General features: G+C 41.2%; 1 protein-coding gene across 5 annotated transcripts in view; it reads left to right on the top strand.

The window, feature by feature from the left end:
- LOC139767130 (uncharacterized) overlaps positions 1-15681 on the top strand; it is a 273906-nt gene that overhangs the window by 80505 nt on the left and 177720 nt on the right. For all 5 annotated transcript variants that reach the window (XM_071696149.1, XM_071696144.1, XM_071696145.1 and 2 more), the window contains one exon: positions 4106-4234. In XM_071696149.1, coding sequence (XP_071552250.1) covers positions 4106-4234 — 129 coding nt within the window. The remainder of the gene's footprint in view (positions 1-4105; positions 4235-15681) is intronic.

Raw genomic sequence — 15681 nt, 5'->3', positions numbered from 1 at the left:
TGTGGTATACCGGGGTTGACGTGCTGTCAGTGGATTGAATCAAGGCATGTGAAGCGTCTGGGGTAAACCATGGAAAGCTGTGTAGGTATGTATATTTGCGTGTGTGGACGTATGTATATACATGTGTATGGGGGTGGGTTGGGCCATTTCTTTTGCCTGTTTCCTTGCACTACCTCGCAAACGCGGGAGACAGCGACAAAAAAAAAAAAAAAAAAAAAAATCTATATCTCTGATACTCATTCCCTCCAAGAACTCCCATCAAGGGCTGGCTTTGGCAAAGGAGTCTCCACTTATCCCTGTCCTCACATGCCTCCCTCTCATAAACCATTCCATGCATTCTTCTGTTTCTCTCCCTCCAGTATTCATCCACCCTATTTTCCCATATCACGGGTAGTCTTCCACTCACAGCAACCCCTTAACTGTGCTATCATACACTCTTATTGTAAACTACCAGTCTTGCATTCTTTCCACATGCCCAGACCACCTCTAAGTATTGTTTCACCCATTTTACCACTCCACAATTTATTCCCTTTGTATTCCTTGCCATACCACATCACTCATACATCCTTTCATCACTTTTGTCATTCCATCTAGTTACACCACATGCTCTTCTCAAATAACCCATTTCCACAGCCTGGAGTCTTTACCTCTGTGCCTCATTCCTTAATCCTCTCTTCACTTCCATACTTACACCTCTGCCATTCATTATTCTGTTAAGGGATCCAATGACTCTTTTACCCTGTACTTCTCTCTATCTTATCTGTTCTTCCATATCACCACCCTTAGCCAAGACAGCTCACAGATACTTAAATTCCCTTATGTCTTCCAGTCTTTCCCCCCTCTTCCCCCCATATCCACAGCACAATTTAGTACCCTTTCTTCTTTCAATCTATATGGTTTTACAAAATCTTTATTTTCACTCTGTTTCCTTTCAGACACCATTACTATAATTTTACTTTCATTTACTTTCAATATCTTCTCCTTACACACGTCATAAAACACACATACAATCCTTTGCAACTCTTCCTCACTCTCTGCAAACAACACCGTATCATCTGCAAACAGGCTTGCCACTAGCCAACATATCTTACCACCACACTCCATCTCTGCACCCCTTTTCTCTAGTTTTGCTCTCGTCTCCCTTATCACCTCATCCTTATATATATTAAAAAGCCACAGTGACATCACAGAGCCCTTCTTCACACCTGCATGTATCTCCAAACTTCTGCTCAGCTCTCCATCTACTCTTACACATGCATATGCTCCTTTATAGAAGGCTTTTACACCATCCATCAGTTTCCCCAGAACCATATAGCCTTAACACATTCCACAAAGCTTTCCACTTGACTCAGTCATACATTTCCTCCAGATTTATAAAAACTGCATACACCTTATTCCCTTTAGCTAAATACTTTTCCACAATCATCTTTATTACAAAAATCTGATCCACACATTCCCTACCTTTCCTAAAACCCCCTTGCTCTTTTATTCCACATTCCGTTATTGTCAATTGATATTCTTGCTTACACTTCCTGGTATACCTAACAGATTTATTCTCCTATAATTGCTATATAAGTCCTTTGCACCTTATCTTGTGAATATGGGAACAGTAATAGCTTTCACCCAATCCTCGGGCACAGCCTTCTGTTTCCATACTTAATTACCTATAAGATGTATCTGCTCTCATCACACTTTCTCCTCTATACTTCAGCATTTCAGCAATAATCCCATCCACTCCAGGTGCCTTTCCTACCTTCAGCCTCATTATTGCCCATCTTACCCCCTCTTTGCTATAGTCCTCTGTACTTTAATTCTCTTCCTTTCCTCCTCCATACCCGTGCTTGTAACGTCTGCTGCCTCCCCTTCTGCATTCATCATTTCTTCAAAATACTCTTTCCATCTTCCTCCCACTTCCTTCTTTTGATTTAGCAATTCCCCCTCCTTACTTCTCACATCATCTTTTCCACTGTTACATCCACCTTTACCGTTTTTCACTTATTTCTAGTGTAGTTTCTTATTATCCCAAAACTTTTCACTTAACTTTCTTCCAAAATCATTATCTACTCTTTCTTTGCTTTCCCCTATCAGCTTCATGACATTCTGCATACATATCTTAAATTCTTCCCTCCTCCTTTGTTGAGCTTCCACTGGTACATTCCTATTGAGCAATCTACCGTGTGGCTTTTTCTTCTCCTCCACAGCATTTCTAATCTCTTGTCCACTATGAATTTCCCTTTTTATTTCTGTATCTCTACCTTGTATCCACCAAATGATTTTACACTTTACTGGTATGTCTCTAAACATTTTAAACACCTCCTTTACACATGACTGCATTCCTACATTCATTTTACTTTCTTCTAGGCTTTCAGTTACTTTCCTTTCATACTCCTCCCTCTATTTTTCCTGGTTCATCTCGCATGCCAACACTTTTACCTCTCCATTCTTCCTCAAACCATACCTCCACTTATCCCTGGCCCTCATCCCCACAAGAACTGCAAAATGGTCAGTCTCAATCTTTCATCCACTGCCTTATTGTCAATCGAAGCCTTTTGTTCTTCTCTTCCATCATTCCTCACCTATGTATATTTGTTGATCATCTTGTGTTGAAGGAAGGTGTTTGCAAGGATTAAACCCCTCTCAGCACATATATCCATAAGATAACTCCTATTCTCGTTTACTCCAGGGACTCCCCATTTACCAGCTATCTCAACAGATTCCATCACATCCCACTTTTGCATTCATACCACTCAATATGATCACGTTTCTCTCATTTTTAAAACCATTTATACTGTCATTGAAATTCCTGCAGAAATGCTTCATTTGATCCTTACCTCATACAGTCTTCATATTCACAGACGGATACACACACCCATGCATTTTTCACAATCCCCATCTTTCCTTTCACCTACACTATCCTTAGTCCGTTCCATCCATGCTGTGTACCACCCTCCCATACTCTTGGTGATAGCAGAATTGCTCATTCTTTTTTTTCCTCTTCTCTGATAATTTTTACTCATTCCCATCCATACTACACCTTCTTCCATGCATTCCCATAACTTGCATTCATTTCCATTTGCACTCCACACACCCTGCCCAAGGATATAGGTTTCCCCAATCCCTAGCACATCCACACTACAACTTTTACACCTTTCCACAGTCTCCCTCCTTTTATTTTCCTTGTCATTCTAGTCACTTTCAGTGCCATCACCCTTAATCACTCATTTCTTTCAACCCTTGGCATAACTAGTAGACTACAGCCTGTTTTAATTGCTTTCCTTCCACACCATATACTCAAAACACTTTTCATAAAGCATTTCTGTCAACCCTATTATGTGCTCTCTCCAGACTAATCAGTTGTTCGAGGGTTTATTGATTTTTTCTGTACCATCTTGGGGAGATTTAGGGCTGATTTTTTCCTTTCAAATCAACTTCTTCCTCTTAGATAGAAATGTATCGTATTAGCAAAAGTGGTTGAAGTGTTAGATGACAGCATTTGGTATTTGAAACAACAGGAGAAATATTGGGCTATATCCTTGTATTATTATCCCTGGGGATAGGGGAGAAAGAATACTTCCCACGTATTCCCTGCATGTCGAAAAAAGTGACTAAAAGGGGAGGGAGCGGGGGGCTGGAAATCTTCCCCTCCAGTTTTTACTTTTCTAAAAGTAGGAACAGAGAAGGGGGCTAAGTGAGGATTTTCCCTTTAAGGCTCAGTCCTCTGTACTTAACGCTACCCTGCTGACACGGGAAATGGCAAATATGTATAAAAAAAAAATCTTTGTATTATGTGTACAGACATGGTAGAAAGTGTTGTGACACATGGGATAATGTTGCATTATATATTTATCAGTGAAAAGCTAAGGGTAGTTTATATTTTGGGTTCATGTGGTAGATAACACAGAGAATGCTGGTGGCATGATTACAATGAAAGAGGACAAGAGTGGCGGAGATGATTGAATTCCATAAAAGTGAAGCTGTTTTTTGGTATGAAGCTGAGGGTCAAAATGCTATGTAATAATCTTCACAACAAAAGGTCTTGGAAGCTGCTTGTTACCTGAAATGAGAGGTAAACTATAAGGTATAGTAATGTAATTTATTTCTCCAGGATTATGTTATGCGGAATTTGGAGCCCGTGTGCCCAAGGCTGGGTCAGCTTATATCTACACCTATGTTTGCGTTGGAGAATTTGTTTCCTTTGTAATTGGATGGAATTTAATCTTGGAATATGTAATTGGTAAGTTATAACTCATTAATGGATTGTTTCTTGTACAGATTCATCACAATATGAATTCTAATATAAAGTGACTGTAAGAAAACTCTGAATAATTGGAATTATTTCATGGTATTTATCAGCTAAAAGTAAACAAGAAGTTACTTTTAGGAGTATTAAAACAAAAATAAGGGTAAAGGAATTTCGATTCATTTTATCTCAGATATGAATCCTTGCAGCCCTCTCTTTGCTCTGCAGCAGAATGATATATATTATATGTTAGCTTCATTATCCACTTAGATAACTTGTAAGTTAGGACAAATGGGAACCAGGCATATGTATCTGTGCTTCCATTTGAGAATTAGGCAATTTTTAGTCATGTATACATTATCTGCACCATAGGGATGGTAAACCTGCCCCAGATCATTTCTGTTTGTTCTGTTTGCTATACTTTGCACTTATTAGGCTTTGCTGGTCAAGTAGAGATTTTGGCCAGTGTAAAATGTGTCTGATATAACTTTCCAGGTGAGGCAGGCCACTTTAGTCCATTACCATAGATAAACTGAGAGTGGGAGCTTTGGTAATCTTTGAGGAGAATAAGAAAATACTCTGGAAGGAGGTTAACTCTGTGAGGAGAGCAAGAGTAATTATGGGAGCATCACTGAGGGGAGCAGATGGGAAAATAGTAACAGATTAAGAAATGGTGAAGAGGAGATGGAGTGAGTATTTTGAAGGACTGTTGAGTGTGTTAGATGACATGCATGTGTGGAATATGCAGATATACTGACCAAAAGAGTTATGGTAAAAATAGATTGGTAAAAAGAGTAGAATTGTGTACAAGATGAAGTGTGGCAATGCTGTTGGAGTGGATGGAATATCGTTTGAATTTCTTGAGAAATGGGGTGACTGTGCTTTTGATTGGTTAGTCAGGTTTCTGATTGTATGTATGACTTAAAATGAGATGCCTGAGGACTGGCAGAATGTATGTAGAGTGCCACTGTATAAAGTGATAAAAGCGACTATTTGAATTGGGGAGATGTACATTCTGATGAACATGTCTGATAAACTTTATGGGAGATCGGTGATTGAGAGGATGGTGGCATGCACAAAACAACAAATTAGGGAGAAACATTGTGGCTTCAGGATTGCTAGAGTATGTGCAGAATTGATGTTTTCCTTGAAAGTGTGTCAGAAATAGAGATTTGCAGTTACATGGATACACAGACCGAAGGTCCAAATGAGGTGGTCTGGCTTTAACTCTGTAAAAAAAAAGAAAGAGTAATCCCTTTGAAGGCAGTAGAAAAAAAGTATCTTTCCACACCTTCTGCTCCCTCTGGCAACACACTGGTCGAAAAACAGATGGAAAAAATTTACCTTTCAGGATTGATATTCCTGAAGGGAATTTTTATAGGAAACTTATATAAGGTAGAATGAACACAAATATATGCATCCCATCACCAATGACATGCATCCCTTCTCTTTTCATTATAAAGACAGTGTAAACGATAAACCTGAGCCCCAGCCTCTTAACATGTCTATATTGTTCCTTATGTTGAAGAATGATACAATAATTCTTACTTACTCTCTCAAAGCAGGTGAAAGGGATTAATCAATGTTGGTATGTTCACACAGCATGGCTAGAGATAGATCGATGGTTGAGAAGGTATTCAGAACCGGATAGTAACAGGTGATGATCAAGCCTAATTTTGAAGATATTAAGGATGTTGCTCTGAACAACATTTTCTGGGAGCTTATTCCACACATCAATAATGTCGTTGGTAAAGAAATATTATGTACAGTCCAGATTAATTTGGTGACCTGTAAGTTTTAGTCCATTTCTTCTCAGTAATGCTGGTGCTACTGTAAAGAAAATTTCGATATTGACGTTGTTGAATCAAGTAAGTATTTTAAATCATTCTGTTGATTTACCTTGGACACGTCTCATGCTTAGGGAGAACAAGTTTGATTTTTGCAATCTCTTCTCATATGGTTTGCTATGCAAGGAAGGAATCAATTTAGTTGCTCTTCACTCTACTGCTTTCAATTTAAGAATATCCTGGCTTAAGTGGGGGACCCAAAACTGCACTTCATATTTGAGATGTTGTCCAACTAGACTTAGGAATAGTTACCATATAATATTCTCGTTTTTGTATTTAAAGTTTCTGTAAGTAAAACTTAGCATACTATTTGCTTTCTTGGCAGCATCATTACAATGCTAGGAGAATTTGAAGTTGCTGAAGACAGTGCCCCGTAGAGCCCTCACATGAAGGGTGTCCTTTATCTTGTGACCCATTTTCTAGACCATTTAGCAATTATATCTAGTTCTTCTTGTGATCTCAGCCTATCTACTTTAGTTAATATGGCATTGCTGATCTTTTTGTAATCTACAAATTTGGGTACTAAGTTTCCGTCCAGTTTCCTAAGCAACCAGTAATCCCTACATTCATACATCAGTTTGTTGTGGGGGACTTTGTCCAATGCTTTCTGGAGATCCAGAATTATAATATCTATTGTTTGTCTTGTCATGGCTATTGAATAATTTATGAGGTGCCTGAGGATTGGCGGAATGCGTGCATAGTGCCATTGTACAAAGGCAAAGGGGATAAGAGTGAGTGCTCAAATTACAGAGGTATAAGTTTGTTGAGTATTCCTGGTAAATTGTATGGGAGGGTATTGATTGAGAGGGTGAAGGCATGTACAGAGCATCAGATTGGGGAAGAGCAGTGTGGTTTCAGAAGTGGTAGAGGATGTGTGGATCAGGTGTTTGCTTTGAAGAATGTATGTGAGAAATACTTAGAAAAGCAAATGGATTTGTATGTAGCATTTATGGATCTGGAGAAGGCATATGATAGAGTTGATAGAGATGCTCTGTGGAAGGTATTAAGAATATATGGTGTGGGAGGCAAGTTGTTAGAAGCAGTGAAAAGTTTTTATCAAGGATGTAAGGCATGTGTACGTGTAGGAAGAGAGGAAAGTGATTGGTTCTCAGTGAATGTAGGTTTGCGGCAGGGGTGTGTGATGTCTCCATGGTTGTTTAATTTGTTTATGGATGGGGTTGTTAGGGAGGTGAATGCAAGAGTTTTGGGGAGAGGGGCAAGTATGAAGTCTGTTGTGGATGAGAGAGCTTGGGAAGTGAGTCAGTTGTTGTTCGCTGATGATACAGCGCTGGTGGCTGATTCATGTGAGAAACTGCAGAAGCTGGTGACTGAGTTTGGTAAAGTGTGTGAAAGAAGAAAGTTAAGAGTAAATGTGAATAAGAGCAAGGTTATTAGGTACAGTAGGGTTGAGGGTCAAGTCAATTGGGAGGTGAGTTTGAATGGAGAAAAACTGGAGGAAGTGAAGTGTTTTAGATATCTGGGAGTGGATCTGGCAGCGGATGGAACCATGGAAGCGGAAGTGGATCATAGGGTGGGGGAGGGGGCGAAAATTCTGGGAGCCTTGAAGAATGTGTGGAAGTCGAGAACATTATCTCGGTAAGCAAAAATGGGTATGTTTGAAGGAATAGTGGTTCCAACAATGTTGTATGGTTGCGAGGCGTGGGCTATGGATAGAGTGGTGCGCAGGAGGATGGATGTGCTGGAAATGAGATGTTTGAGGACACTGTGTGGTGTGAGGTGGTTTGATCGAGTAAGTAACGTAAGGGTAAGAGAGATGTGTGGAAATAAAAAGAGCGTGGTTGAGAGAGCAGAAGAGGGTGTTTTGAAATGGTTTGGGCACATGGAGAGAAAGAGTGAGGAAAGATTGACCAAGAGGATATATGTGTCGGAGGTAGAGGGAACGAGGAGAAGAGGGAGACCAAATTGGAGGTGGAAAGATGGAGTGAAGAAGATTTTGTGTGATCGGGGCCTGAACATGCAGGAGGGTGAAAGGAGGGCAAGGAATAGAGTGAATTGGAGCGATGTGGTATACCGGGGTTGACGTGCTGTCAGTGCATTGAATCAAGGCATGTGAAGCGTCTGGGGTAAACCATGGAAAGCTGTGTAGGTATGTATATTTGCGTGTGTGGACGTATGTATATACATATGTATGGGGGTGGGTTGGGCCATTTCTTTCGTCTGTTTCCTTGCGCTACCTCGCAAACGCGGGAGACCGACAAAAAAAAAAAAAAAAAAAAAATTTAGGGAGGTTTATAAGGCATGATCTGCACCTTGTAAAACTATGCTGTGTATTATTTATCAGATTGTGTTGTTTCAGGTAGGCTATGATTTTATCTGTAAAAATCAAACCCAGAAGAGTACTAATGATTAATGCTAGGCAATTTTTGGCTTCCCTTTTTGGTTGTAGGAGTGACATCTGCCAGTCTCCAGTCCTGCAGGACAATTCCATCCTGGAGAGAATTATTTGAAATGTAGGTTTATGATTTGGCAATTTTGTGTTTGATGTTTTTAACTACTCATGGATAGAAATGATCAGGACCTGGACTCTATTATTTCTCAGTGTATATCTGTGGAAGTAAGGGGAGTGGGGGAGGAATGGGATGTATTTAGGGAATCAGTGATGGATTGCGCAAAAGATGCTTGTGGCATGAGAAGAGTGGGAGGTGGGTTGATTAGAAAGGGTAGTGAGTGGTGGGATGAAGAAGTAAGATTATTTGTGAAAGAGAAGAGAGAGAGGCATTTGGATGATTTTTGCAGGGAAAAAATGCAATTGAGTGGGAGATATATAAAAGAAAGAGACAGGAGGTCAAGAGAAAGGTGCAAGAGGTGAAAAAGAGGGCAAATGAGAGTTGGGGTGAGAGAGTATCATTAAATTTTAGGGAGAATAAAAAGATGTTCTGGAAGGAGGTAAATAAAGTGCGTAAGACAAGGGAGCAAATGGGAACTTCAGTGAAGGGCGCCAATGGGGAGGTGATAACAAGTAGTGGTGATGTGAGAAGGAGATGGAGTGAGTATTTTGAAGGTTTGTTGAATGTGTTTGATGATAGAGTGGCAGATATAGGGTGTTTTGGTCGAGGTGGTGTGCAGAGTGAGAGGGTTAGGGAAAATGATTTGGTAAACAGAGAAGAGGTAGTAAAAGCTTTGCGGAAGATGAAAGCCGGCAAGGCAGCAGGTTTGGATGGTATTGCAGTGGAATTTATTAAAAAAGGGGGTGACTGTATTGTTGACTGGTTGGTAAGGTTATTTAATGTATGTATGACTCATGGTGAGGTGCCTGAGGATTGGCAGAATGCGTGCATAGTGCCATTGTACAAAGGCAAAGGGGATAAGAGTGAGTGCTCAAATTACAGAGGTGTAAGTTTGTCGAGTATTCCTGGTAAATTATATGGGAGGGTATTGATTGAGAGGGTGAAGGCATGTACAGAGCATCAAATTGGGGAAGAGCATTGTGGTTTCAGAAGTGGTAGAGGATGTGTGGATCAGGTGTTTGCTTTGAAGAATGTATGTGAGAAATACTTAGAAAAGCAAATGGATTTGTATGTAGCATTTATGGATCTGGAGAAGGCATATGATAAGAGTTGATAGAGATGCTCTGTGGAAGGTATTAAGAATATATGGTGTGGGAGGCAAGTTGTTAGAAGCAGTGAAAAGTTTTTATCGAGGATGTAAGGCATGTGTATGTGTAGGAAGAGAGGAAAGTGATTGGTTCTCAGTGAATGTAGGTTTGCGGCAGGGGTGTGTGATGTCTCCATGGTTGTTTAATTTGTTTATGGATGGGGTTGTTAGGGAGGTGAATGCAAGAGTTTTGGAAAGAGGGGCAAGTATGAAGTCTGTTGTGGATGAGAGAGCTTGGGAAGTGAGTCAGTTGTTGTTCGCTGATGATACAGCGCTGGTGGCTGATTCATGTGAGAAACTGCAGAAGCTGGTGACTGAGTTTGGTAAAGTGTGTGAAAGAAGAAAGTTAAGAGTAAATGTGAATAAGAGCAAGGTTATTAGGTACAGTAGGGTTGAGGGTCAAGTCAATTGGGAGGTAAGTTTGAATGGAGAAAAACTGGAGGAAGTAAAGTGTTTTAGATATCTGGGAGTGGATCTGGCAGCGGATGGAACCTTGGAAGCGGAAGTGAATCATAAGGTGGGGGAGGGGACGAAAATCCTGGGAGCCTTGAAGAATGTGTGGAAGTCGAGAACATTATCTCGGAAAGCAAAAATGGGTATGTTTGAAGGAATAGTGGTTCCAACAATGTTGTATGGTTGCAAGGCATGGGCTATGGATAGAGTTGTGTGCAGGCGGGTGGATGTGCTGGAAATGAGATGTTTGAGGACAATGTGGGGTGTGAGGTGGTTTGATCGAGTAAGTAACGTAAGGGTAAGAGAGATGTGTGGAAATAAAAAGAGCATGGTTGAGAGAGCAGAAGAGGGTGTTTTGAAATGGTTTGGGCACATGGAGAGAATGAGTGAGGAAAGACTGACCAAGATGATATATGTGTCGGAGGTGGAGGGAATGAGGAGAAGTGGGAGACCAAATTGGAGGTGGAAAGATGGAGTGAAAAAGATTTTGTGTGATCGGGGCCTGAAGATGCAGGAGGGTGAAAGGAGGGCAAGGAATAGAGTGAATTGGATCGATGTGGTATACCGGGGTTGACGTGCTGTCAGTGGATTGAATCAGGGCATGTGAAGCGTCTGGGGTAAACCATGGAAAGTGTGTAGGTATGTATATTTGCGTGTGTGGACGTATGTATATACATATGTATGGGGGTGGGTTGGGCCATTTCTTTCGTCTGTTTCCTTGCGCTACCTCGCAAACGCGGGAGACCGACAAAAAAAAAAAAAAAAAAAAAATTTAGGGAGGTTTATAAGGCATGATCTGCACCTTGTAAAACTATGCTGTGTATTATTTATCAGATTGTGTTGTTTCAGGTAGGCTATGATTTTATCTGTAAAAATCAAACCCAGAAGAGTACTAATGATTAATGCTAGGCAATTTTTGGCTTCCCTTTTTGGTTGTAGGAGTGACATCTGCCAGTCTCCAGTCCTGCAGGACAATTCCATCCTGGAGAGAATTATTTGAAATGTAGGTTTATGATTTGGCAATTTTGTGTTTGATGTTTTTAACTACTCATGGATAGAAATGATCAGGACCTGGACTCTATTATTTCTCAGTGTATATCTGTGGAAGTAAGGGGAGTGGGGGAGGAATGGGATGTATTTAGGGAATCAGTGATGGATTGCGCAAAAGATGCTTGTGGCATGAGAAGAGTGGGAGGTGGGTTGATTAGAAAGGGTAGTGAGTGGTGGGATGAAGAAGTAAGATTATTTGTGAAAGAGAAGAGAGAGAGGCATTTGGATGATTTTTGCAGGGAAAAAATGCAATTGAGTGGGAGATATATAAAAGAAAGAGACAGGAGGTCAAGAGAAAGGTGCAAGAGGTGAAAAAGAGGGCAAATGAGAGTTGGGGTGAGAGAGTATCATTAAATTTTAGGGAGAATAAAAAGATGTTCTGGAAGGAGGTAAATAAAGTGCGTAAGACAAGGGAGCAAATGGGAACTTCAGTGAAGGGCGCCAATGGGGAGGTGATAACAAGTAGTGGTGATGTGAGAAGGAGATGGAGTGAGTATTTTGAAGGTTTGTTGAATGTGTTTGATGATAGAGTGGCAGATATAGGGTGTTTTGGTCGAGGTGGTGTGCAGAGTGAGAGGGTTAGGGAAAATGATTTGGTAAACAGAGAAGAGGTAGTAAAAGCTTTGCGGAAGATGAAAGCCGGCAAGGCAGCAGGTTTGGATGGTATTGCAGTGGAATTTATTAAAAAAGGGGGTGACTGTATTGTTGACTGGTTGGTAAGGTTATTTAATGTATGTATGACTCATGGTGAGGTGCCTGAGGATTGGCAGAATGCGTGCATAGTGCCATTGTACAAAGGCAAAGGGGATAAGAGTGAGTGCTCAAATTACAGAGGTGTAAGTTTGTCGAGTATTCCTGGTAAATTATATGGGAGGGTATTGATTGAGAGGGTGAAGGCATGTACAGAGCATCAAATTGGGGAAGAGCATTGTGGTTTCAGAAGTGGTAGAGGATGTGTGGATCAGGTGTTTGCTTTGAAGAATGTATGTGAGAAATACTTAGAAAAGCAAATGGATTTGTATGTAGCATTTATGGATCTGGAGAAGGCATATGATAAGAGTTGATAGAGATGCTCTGTGGAAGGTATTAAGAATATATGGTGTGGGAGGCAAGTTGTTAGAAGCAGTGAAAAGTTTTTATCGAGGATGTAAGGCATGTGTATGTGTAGGAAGAGAGGAAAGTGATTGGTTCTCAGTGAATGTAGGTTTGCGGCAGGGGTGTGTGATGTCTCCATGGTTGTTTAATTTGTTTATGGATGGGGTTGTTAGGGAAGTGAATGCAAGAGTTTTGGAAAGAGGGGCAAGTATGAAGTCTGTTGTGGATGAGAGAGCTTGGGAAGTGAGTCAGTTGTTGTTCGCTGATGATACAGCGCTGGTGGCTGATTCATGTGAGAAACTGCAGAAGCTGGTGACTGAGTTTGGTAAAGTGTGTGAAAGAAGAAAGTTAAGAGTAAATGTGAATAAGAGCAAGGTTATTAGGTACAGTAGGGTTGAGGGTCAAGTCAATTGGGAGGTAAGTTTGAATGGAGAAAAACTGGAGGAAGTAAAGTGTTTTAGATATCTGGGAGTGGATCTGGCAGCGGATGGAACCTTGGAAGCGGAAGTGAATCATAAGGTGGGGGAGGGGACGAAAATCCTGGGAGCCTTGAAGAATGTGTGGAAGTCGAGAACATTATCTCGGAAAGCAAAAATGGGTATGTTTGAAGGAATAGTGGTTCCAACAATGTTGTATGGTTGCAAGGCATGGGCTATGGATAGAGTTGTGTGCAGGCGGGTGGATGTGCTGGAAATGAGATGTTTGAGGACAATGTGGGGTGTGAGGTGGTTTGATCGAGTAAGTAACGTAAGGGTAAGAGAGATGTGTGGAAATAAAAAGAGCATGGTTGAGAGAGCAGAAGAGGGTGTTTTGAAATGGTTTGGGCACATGGAGAGAATGAGTGAGGAAAGACTGACCAAGATGATATATGTGTCGGAGGTGGAGGGAATGAGGAGAAGTGGGAGACCAAATTGGAGGTGGAAAGATGGAGTGAAAAAGATTTTGTGTGATCGGGGCCTGAAGATGCAGGAGGGTGAAAGGAGGGCAAGGAATAGAGTGAATTGGATCGATGTGGTATACCGGGGTTGACGTGCTGTCAGTGGATTGAATCAGGGCATGTGAAGCGTCTGGGGTAAACCATGGAAAGTTGTGTGGGGCCTGGATGTGGAAAGGGAGCTGTGGTTTCGGGCATTATTGCGTGACAGCTGGAGACTGAGTGTGAACGAATGGGGCCTTTGTTGTCTTTTCCTAGTGCTACCTCGCACACATGAGGGGGGAGGGGGATGGTATTCCATGTGTGGCGAGGTGGCGATGGGAATGAATAGGGGTAGACAGTGTGAATTGTGTGCATGGGTATATATGTATGTGTCTGTGTGTGTATATATATGTGTACATTGAGATGTATAGGTATGTATATTTGCGTGTGTGGGCGTGTGTGTGTGTACATTGTGTATGTGGGTGGGTTGTGCCATTTCTTTCGTCTGTTTCCTTGCGCTACCTCGCAAACGCGGGAGACAGCGAAAAAAAAAAATCTGTGTTAGTACTTCTCTAACTGTGACCATAATTTCTGGTATCGTGGGAGTAGAATTTGTCTATGGCATTTATTGATGTGGAAAAAGTGCTTGTCTGACCTAGTAGCTGTCTTTTCTTTCTGTATGTGGACTGCTGGCATTCTGTCCACAAACATATAATCTTTCCTGTTCATATATAACACTTGAGAATACTTAAATCACACAGCTCATTCCTTGTAACTAGATTTTCCTGTGGTGAGCAGTATGTGCTAGCTCTGCCTTTTGGCAAAATGGTAGGAGCAGTAGGTAAAAGTAGAAGGTAGGAACAATTAGATAGGAACATTAGGTAGAAATATTAGGTATAAGTGGTAGGTAGGAACATTAGGTGAATGCAGTCAGTAAGAACATTGGTAGGAGCCTCTTCAAACACTGTGCTAGAGTTGCCCTCTGCCAGTGGCCTGTTAAGGATGAGGCACTAAAGGCTTAGAAGCAGCCATGGAGTTTACTAGTTATGGAGACTCTATTGCTGTGGTGACCCCCTTGAGGGAGCTCCAGTTGCAGCAGGCATCAGAGTTATAGATAGGTAGAGAAAGCATATAATGTGGTCAATTTTGATGCTTTGTGGAACATACTGCAAATAGAAGGAGTGAGAAGTTTTTATCATAAAGGTAAGGCATATGTGCAAATAGGAAGAGAAGAGAATGAATGGGTCTTTATCAGTGTTTTTTTGGATGGCGTTGTGAGGAGAGTAAATATGAGGGTTTTGGAGAGAGGGGCAGTTGAGTATGTTGGGGTGAATGACCTGGAAAGTGATACAGTTGCTGCTTGCAGGTGAATCAGTTTTGGTGTCATTCTCCAGTGAGAAAGTGCAGAAGGTGGTGTCAGAGACAGGGAGAGTGTGAAAGGAAGAATTTGAGAGCTAACATGAATAAAAGTAAGATAACTAGGTTTAGCAGGGGAGTTTGCTGTGAGTATAAGTTAGAACACTGAACGCCTGGAGGAAATGAAGTGTTTTAGATATTGCACGTGGTAGTGGATATGTGGAAAGAGAGGTCACTGTCTGGTAGGGCAGAGATGGGTATGTTTGATAGGATAGTAGTCCTGATGTTGCTGTACAGGTGTGACTCATGGGCTTTGAGAGCAAATGCATGGGAGAGGCTCACTTGCTGGAATTGGAGTGTCTGAGGATGATTTCTAGTGAGAGGATAGTTGATCAAGCAAGGAATGATATTGTGAAAGAGAAGTATAGTAGTAAGCAGCATGTGTATTATAGAGCTGAATTGCCAACTGTGTGGGTTGCCTGAGGCTGATCAGCTACATGTAGACTGTGCTAACAAAAGCAAGGAAACTTCCTCAAAATGCTTCTTCATCTCTGAGAAGTGCTCAGTGTGTCAGAGATGGAGGTGGATTGCTGATGCACTTTTTGAGCAACAGGTGGTTCCTTATTTTGTTTTGTCCAAGAAAAGGAAAAATCATGCATGTGTCCATAGTTTGAATCTCAACCAAAACAGGATAAAGGTTCCTTATTTTTTTCTGAGGACTGACTGATAATTGATGCGGTTCTTTTGGTTTAGAATGTCAGGCACCTCTCCAGTTTTGGATGCTTCTTGGTATTTGCTCTTGCCAAAGATGACAAGGTAGCAAGAGTCTATTCCAGACTGTGTTCAGATTGACACTGTGTCATTACAAGCTTTTATGCAGTCCACTTTCTATTGGTGGTCCTCTGTGTAAAGAAAAGGAGACCCTTTAGATATTTACCTCTGTGAAGAAAGAATAATCTGTTGGACCCAGTACATTTTAAGGATTGTTGCAATCTTACTGGGATTTTTTCCCTCTGCTACGAAGTTTTGCATATGTTCCTCATTCTCATTTGCTTCCTTCATAAGGAAGTTTCAGAGTCCCCACTCCAGTAGGTCCAGAACCCCTGTCA

This window comes from Panulirus ornatus, chromosome 59, assembly GCF_036320965.1.
Source record: "Panulirus ornatus isolate Po-2019 chromosome 59, ASM3632096v1, whole genome shotgun sequence".
Lineage (NCBI taxonomy): Eukaryota > Metazoa > Arthropoda > Malacostraca > Decapoda > Palinuridae > Panulirus > Panulirus ornatus.
This window is presented reverse-complemented; position numbering and strand designations above follow the sequence as displayed.